Raw genomic sequence first — 7,781 nt, 5'->3', positions numbered from 1 at the left:
AGGGTATGGCATGTCACGGTCGCTTATCAGCCCTGCATACTTTCACACACTGAATCATGCATTCTGAGTCCTGAAACAGAGAGAAGCTTCAGTGTGTTCCTCTCCTCAGAGCTTCCACCCAAGCAGCTGAATGGGGTCCTCCAAAAAGTTTAGAATATGAAAACTATTCTTCCCTGTTCTTTTCATTTATTTATTTTTTGCACATTGAACACTGAATCATGATTATCATTTAAATTACATCACTACGTGCTAGAGCTCCTTTTTGTTTGTTTATTTGTTTGTATTTTCTTTCTCCTGAAAACCAGAAGTGAGCTGCATAGAATTTCTGTTGAAAGTAACATAAAGAACTTAAACTTCAATTAAAAAGACTTTGAAATTCCACTGAAAACAGACAGCTCTGTTGGTATTAATGCCTATAAACTCAGAATTTAGTTCATTTTTCACTGACAGCCTTACAAACATCATGATGTATCTTTTTAGTTAAGAACTCTTCTGCAAACCTATTCTAACCTGAATGGTTTATCTGTGGACATGCTGAGAACTACTATGCTCCTATTTTTTCCCCTAGGAACCAGTTTTCATAACAGCAACATTGCATGGTACAGTTTTGTTATTTTTGACAAGTTTTGTTATTTTTTGCCATTGAATATGCAAATATCAATCTTTAATTTCTAAAATAAAATGCACTACTGGCTAATGTTGAAAGCTCTGATCAGGACCTTCCTAATGTTTTGAATGTGAGTACTATGCAGTCAGAGTTTCATAGCAGCAAGGAGTCGTGGGTGAGCGTCCCCAGCTGAAGTAACTGATGTGTGTGTGCGTGTGTGGACGTGGACATGTATGGGGGTTGGTTTTTGTTTTTTTGAGGCTTTCAGGTGATGCTGCTGAATCAGGGTCCTGCGGACAGACTGCACACAGTGGATCAAATGATAATCATGATGATAGCCAGACTAAGAACACTACAGCTTGTAGCTCTAGTTGCAGGACGCAGTTTAGTTATTCTTACAGCCCTACTATCAACCCTCAATCTGGGCGGTAATGTCAGAGCTTCTTCAAGCTGTGGGTATTTCTTTTTTGTTGTGTTTTGTTTATAATGTGGTCTCGTACTCCAAGCGTTCCTGGATAAGGGCATCGTCTTTATACTGTAGCCGTGGAGGAGCAGGGGAACATTCAAATGCTAGGATGGCCTTCCTCAGGCTCCTGTCCAACACGTGTCTCTCCCAGGCTGGGTACCTGTTCCTGAACAGGTCGATTTTAATGACAGACTCCTCAATCCTTGGTGGCCGGGAGGAAGGTGTGGAAGGTGCAGTGGGTCTCACCTGAAACACGGGCGTGCACCCGTCCCTCTCCGCAAATTTCTGATCCCGCTCGCTCGTGACGCTCCGGTTGTTGGAGATGGACCTCAGCGTGCTGGTCGCCACTTCAGGGGGCAGAGCGAAGGCGGTGGCAGGGTCCTCACAAGCGCAGCTTGGTGACTGCCCGAACCGCGGTCCATTGGGGTGAAAGAAGGCATAGTACATCAGCATAAAAACAATGCCCGTTAGAAAGCTGCTGAACACGACACACAGTGCTGGTATGGCAAACGCGTCGGAGATCGGTGGGGCCTTGTACAGGTACCACAGGGCGCTCAGAGCGGTGTTTTCCAAAAGGATCACAAAATAATAAATGAAAAGCCTGCAGCGTGTCCTTCCTTCCTTGACGTTGAACCAGCTAAAGATATAGATTATCCCCACCACCATGTCGAACACTATCTCCTCCCACTTAGTGATGCAAAACTCTGTCTCGCAGTGGACGATCCAGAAGGTCATGATGCACCAGTGGAGCACAATGAAGATCCCAAAGTACAGCTGGAAAACCGAGGCAAACAGAGCAAAAGTAATGACTCTCGCGGCTATTGTGAAGAAATGCCAGCAAAACTGGATTATAACAGCCATATAGCTGATGGGTTTCTTGTCATCGCGGGAGTCACGGAGGGCCTTTTGGTAGGAGGCCAAAGCCCAAGCCAGGGATACAAGAGATGCTGCAGCTGTAAGACCTAGAAGAAAACAGAAGATCACTTGAGGTATAATTAGTGCATCATCCCTCTTCACAAGGCACATGGGAACATTCATTCATTCATTCTCTATTAGTTCAACCAGCACAAAGGACTGGACCCCCAGCTGCTCTGACTTCGTTGTCCTTACAAGCACATTTGCGTCTGTTCTTGCAAACAAGAATTGTCACCAAACTACATACTGAAACACTTCTCCAGCAAATTTAGGTTTGAAATGGATTCATTAATTCACAGCACCAAAAAAGACAGGAACAGGTCACTGTCAACTGTATGACTTAATGGGACCTACTGCAGTCCTCATTTGAAGGAATATGGATTTTCAGATTTTGATAAGTTTAAGAGGCTCAATATGAAGCAATTAAGTCTAATCAGCATCTTTTACACATACAGTACGTTAAATCAATTAAACTGTGAGAATTATATATAATAATATTCACCACCCTAAGACATACTCTATAGATATGCATTATGGCCAGTGAAGTTAATAGCTTTACAGGTTTGACACAGAACAGAGTTAAATGAAAGTTTTGAGATCGAAGAATTTTCTGTAGGAAGCCACATATTCTGCGATATCTAAATGTTTAACAGATATTTTGTAAAACATAGCAAAACAAATACAGAAAGATTATAATTTTTATTGTATGAGTGTAATTTGTGATATATCAAAGTTTAAGATGCAGCACTCATAATGAAGGAGAAATGTTGCCCATTTCAATAAGTACACCATTTTAAAGAAAATATTAGGTATTTAGAAATTATCAAAACTGCATTTTCTTCCAATTGGTAATTAAATGAGTTTTAGCAACGTTGGACTTTTCTATGGAAATAAAAGTTCGACTTTAGATGTTCCTAAAATGAGGAATAACTAATATTCCTATAAGTATTTTCTCTCCCATTTATTCTAGAACTGCTCATTTGCAAGACACAGAACTATAGTATTTCTGGAAAACCTGACAATATTTTCCACAAAAAAAAAGTATAACTTAATTTTAAAGGTATTTTCACACAGAATCACAGAATGGTTGAGTTTGGAAAGCACCTCTAGAGATCACGTAGTCCAACCCCCTTGTTCAAGCAGGGACACCTAGAGCACGTGGCACACGGTGGCATCCAGGTGGGTTTGGAAGATCTCCAGAGAAGGAGACTCCACAACCTCTCTGGACAGCCTGTTCCAGTGCTCTGTCACCCTCACAGTAAAGAAATTCTACTTCAGTAAAGTTCAGTAATATAGTTCACATTCACCTGAAAACACAAAAACTGTAAAAAAAATACTTTTTAAAAAACCTTTTTTGATACTTATGCTGGAGGTATATTTTTCTTTTTTTCAAAAAGATTTGGACTGTTATAGGCAGATAAACTTTTCTAAAAGATGATTTGCAATTAAATGTAATTTTTAGGCTAATATGTTACTTCCTTTTTCTAACCAGAAAAATATCCTGCATTCCCATTTGAGCAGTGATCCAGTTGAGCACTGTTATTCACATTCACTTACACATCATTTTGTTGGAAATGAATTATATACTTTATGATTAATTTTTATTTATGATTTCTATCAAGCTGCTTTGGATGGAAATGGGAATTCAGTTTAAATGCAGAAAGCAAGCATTTTAAATGTGTTTACTATTTAAGTAAAATTTCAATGAAAATGCTAGATACAGACAAAAAAAGGCAAAAAATGTATGAAACATTTCATATTTAAAAGTTGTTTATTAACCAGAGCAAATATTACATACAGTTAATGAATGAATTCATAACTCTTAATATCCCATACTGTGAATTTATTCACAGATCATAAAAAGATAATGGCATTTCAGCTTTTCCATTTCTAAACAGTTCCTTAACTTTGAATTTGCTGGTTATTGAACTAAATATTCCTTTGGTCTGCTGTTTAAAGCTGTTTAATCATTGCAGCAAACTTAGATTCCGGATGCAGATGGTTTTCTTCACAGTCCAATAGTCTTCTTCAGAACCTAGCCATCAGGAAGGTATTAGTTAAATATTATGAATATTTAAATTGAATGCAAACTGTATGAATAGACAGTAGTTAGTTTACGCTTAAATATATGTTGCCAAACACTCCCTATTGAAAAAAAGGAAAGTCTTAAAAATGGGAAGCAGGGGTTATGGAAATAGTACCTGAAGCAATCTATTTAAACAACCCCCTGGCTTAACACATTAAGATTTTGTTCAGTGAGAACAGAGCGATTGGCGCTCTCAGGAGGGATGGTTTGTGTTTGCCGGCGCCTCTCCCGCAGTCCCTGGCGGGGTGTTAATTATGCTGTGAGCTCCTGTGAATTTGATGACTCTTTATTTTATTTTATTATTTATTTATTCTTAGGAGAAAAATACCACAAAAGCAATCTGCAGAAATATGGGACAGGCTTATAATTCCAGAGAGAATTTCTGAATAAAACATCATTGCTTTTCTTTACGCTCAGCTGCCCGGATGCCAAAACACTAACATTAGTGCTGGAATCTTCCTTCGTGGAGAGAACAAGCAATCAGCGAGGCAGACAGGAAGGAGGCACGGTATAAATTGGTGTTTTCATCTCTGACGTGCATATTTGCTTTTCACTCTGGGCTGCCTTTCAGTGACCATTATCTCTAGAGACAATGCTAACCACTGAAAACATAAGTCCGCGTGTTCTTGCAGGAATGGTTGAAGTATTTCTGACAAAACAGAGCTCATTTCCCTTATGGAACGAAAAGTTTGGAAAGCTAGATGAACAGGATACCGGATAAGAGAGCCTCCCAATATAAATGAGCACTCTGAAAAAGAGCTCAAAATAGCATTATTAGCCTGGAAAAGAATAATGTGAGGGAAAAAAATCCATATATTCCTCTGCAAATGTAACTTTAATGACCTCACAAACTCCCCAGAGGTATGTATAGATATCATCAGTTTTACATTATGAAGTGTAAATTCATTCATTAATGCACACATAATGTACGAACTAAAATGCTGAAATTCATGGGAATTTCCAATGAGCTAATATGAATTCATTCATAGTCATTTTCTCTGAAAGACAGGAAGAAGCAAGTACAATAGCAAGTTAATTCTGTTATTTAAATAATCATTAACAGGGAAACATCCATTGCTCTTTCAGAACAAACTACAGGATACTACAGGCATACAGGAGGGGAAAGGGGGCAAAGGGAGGTACAAACGGGAAGAACGACTACTATTACTAGTAGGTGTGCTATTCTCGTGCTATTCTTGGGCTATTAGCAGTTATTTTTGAGATACAGAACCAAGATGAGATTAAATGCTTCTTGGGGAACATTCATCTTTCTTTACTGATGAAGCCAAGCACAGAACAATTATTAAAAGGATAATTAATAATGAGAGCAACAATGTAAAATTCATGTAAATTGCTATTTTGCTTGCTGATAAAGAAATGTCATAATATAAATAATTCACAAGGAAGGAGGACATCAACAGAATTATTGGAGAACCAAATGGATAATTCATTAATAAGAACATAGTGGCACATTTGCTGAGTGGAAATCTCTTTATATTTCAAAAGAAGAACTAAAATTGATTTCTATCAGAACAAAACTTGAAATATGCTGAAATGGTATCAGGAAAAAAAAAGAAAAGATTTTCTTTAGTGTTAGTGCAAAACAAAACAAAAGAAAAAAAAAGGAGGGATTATCTGACATTCAGAAATTAGCAGATAACTTGGAAGCCCATTTATGAAACCCCCATCCTTACAAGGAAAGCACTAGTCTTTTCTGCCTCGACCTCTTCAGCCTCCTGACTGGGGCTATAGCAGCTTCCTGGTGCTTTTCTGAGCAGTCAGAAACACCCCAGTCAGCTGTATTTGGAGTCTTATTTTCTCCTTTCTCTCTCTATAAGAAAGATTCTTGTATTTTATACAGCATGGCATATTTGCAGTGATACTGCAAGTCTAATAAAGATTAAACTGGAATGAGTTATAGCTCACTGAAGGCAAGAAAAAGCAGTATCTTTTAGAGGAAAAGGCAAGCAACACATATGGGGCGGGGGGAAAAAGGATGTATAGAGATGGATACCTTTACAAATGCAACATTATTTCAAGAAAGCTCAAGTAGCTACAGGAACGCTAATGAAATTCACCAAAACTGCATTTGTGAGAAACCAGCCTGAAATGTTTCACCTGTGAGTAATCTAAATAAAGTTGTTCACAGCAGATACAGGTTTTCCATATTACATCCCTACTTGGCAATTTGCAAGTTAATTGTATCCTGCTGACACCTCTGCCTTTGCATTTTGATTCCTGCTTGCATGCACAATTTATTTAACTTTGAGGAAAGAAATTCAACTTCTAAGCAGCATATATGACTCCATAGTCTGTATTTTTCCTCTGCCCCCACTACATAATCTTTAGACTTGGCTATAAGTGAAAATATGTGGGTGTCATTCTCACACCAATCTGATCTTACTCCCTGGTATCTGAGTAAATAAAGACAGATTTAGGTCTATAAGCTACTCTTTGTAGTCACATCAGTCCATAAGCCTTTATGGAGTAAGTCCAAAACATTTCAGGTCAACTGAAAATGGGTGAAACGCTAGGAGAAAATCCTCCTTGACATTCAACTTATTTCAAAAACCAAACTCTTGCCAAGGCTGTTCTGCCTGCTTCATCCTCCTGCTCCAAACTCATACCCATCTCACCATTTCCAAGAGTAAATTCTTGCTAGAAGCAGGAATACCAAACACAGCAAGATATCTGGGCATGACTATTTTGACTGGGATCTGGAACTGTGAAACACATTTGAAGGAACTCTATTTTTATGAACTTTTTACCCAGCTAGAGAAGTGAAAATTTATGCATCCAAGCTTTAAGATGCTTCTCAGAACCAAAGTCAAGCAAAGACTGCATAAAATTCACCAGTCCCCTTAAGGCCTTAATCCTGTAAGAAAACACAGCACGTTCTCCCCTCCTCTGCTTCCCCTCAGTTTACGAAAATGAACCTGCTACATTTCCCAAGCCTTTGCCACGCTACTGAGTTTGATACCCACGCTGCGACCCTCAAGACAATCTGAGACCAGCCTATGGGTGCTACACCACCCCTTTTACTCCCAGTATATTAGTACAGCAATGATGTACTGAGGATGTGTGCTCCCACAGGTGGTTTAGCACACAGGTGCTCTGCATGCTGCAGACCCATACTTGGACCATGCTCCCAGGTTCTTGGTGCATATTCATGCTCACAGGTCTTGTTTCCTGCCAAAGACTGGAAAACAAAACCTAAAGTGGAATTTTACTTTTTCTGCTCTCCTATTATTTAAAGGGTTAAAATATAAACTCCTTCACCCGGGTTATTTTTTTCTGATGGTCACTCATGGTGTAGCCTGCCAGGATAAGCTGTAGCTCTGTGTTGAACTATCCATATTGGAATCCATCCTTACAGCCTTAAGAGTTCGTGCCGCAGTCTAACTTGAGAAGATTACTATAAATTAGCACTTCCAGTCTTCAGCTGACATTTCTACAGTAGATTCTTTCCCTCTCAAGGTTTCATAGTGGGGATATTTCTTGTACAAGGATCCTTTCTGACACTTCGCTGGCACAAAGTATTGCGTTTTTCAGCAGCAGGAAACTTTACTATCTTAACATCTGCAACCAGGCCCAACTCTTAAAATATGAGCACTGATCTTAATACACCATTCTGAACTCCAAAGTTTGTATTCTTATCACAAAGAGGTTCCAGGGCCATAAACATGTTGGGAATATAATTCTATTAC

At 38.8% G+C, this 7,781-nt stretch overlaps 1 protein-coding gene across 1 annotated transcript in view; it reads right to left on the bottom strand.

The window, feature by feature from the left end:
* Positions 1-259: 259 nt before the first annotated feature.
* XKR4 (XK related 4) overlaps positions 260-7,781 on the bottom strand; it is a 211,415-nt gene continuing 203,893 nt past the window's right edge. The window contains exon 3 of the mRNA XM_088540137.1: positions 260-2,035. Within this exon, the coding sequence (XP_088396263.1) occupies positions 1,089-2,035 (947 nt within the window). The 3' untranslated portion in view covers positions 260-1,088. The remainder of the gene's footprint in view (positions 2,036-7,781) is intronic.

Source organism: Tinamus guttatus, unplaced genomic scaffold (assembly GCF_059628265.1).
Source record: "Tinamus guttatus ecotype Peru unplaced genomic scaffold, ASM5962826v1 Tinamus_guttatus_pri_ptg000056l, whole genome shotgun sequence".
Lineage (NCBI taxonomy): Eukaryota > Metazoa > Chordata > Aves > Tinamiformes > Tinamidae > Tinamus > Tinamus guttatus.
This window is presented reverse-complemented; position numbering and strand designations above follow the sequence as displayed.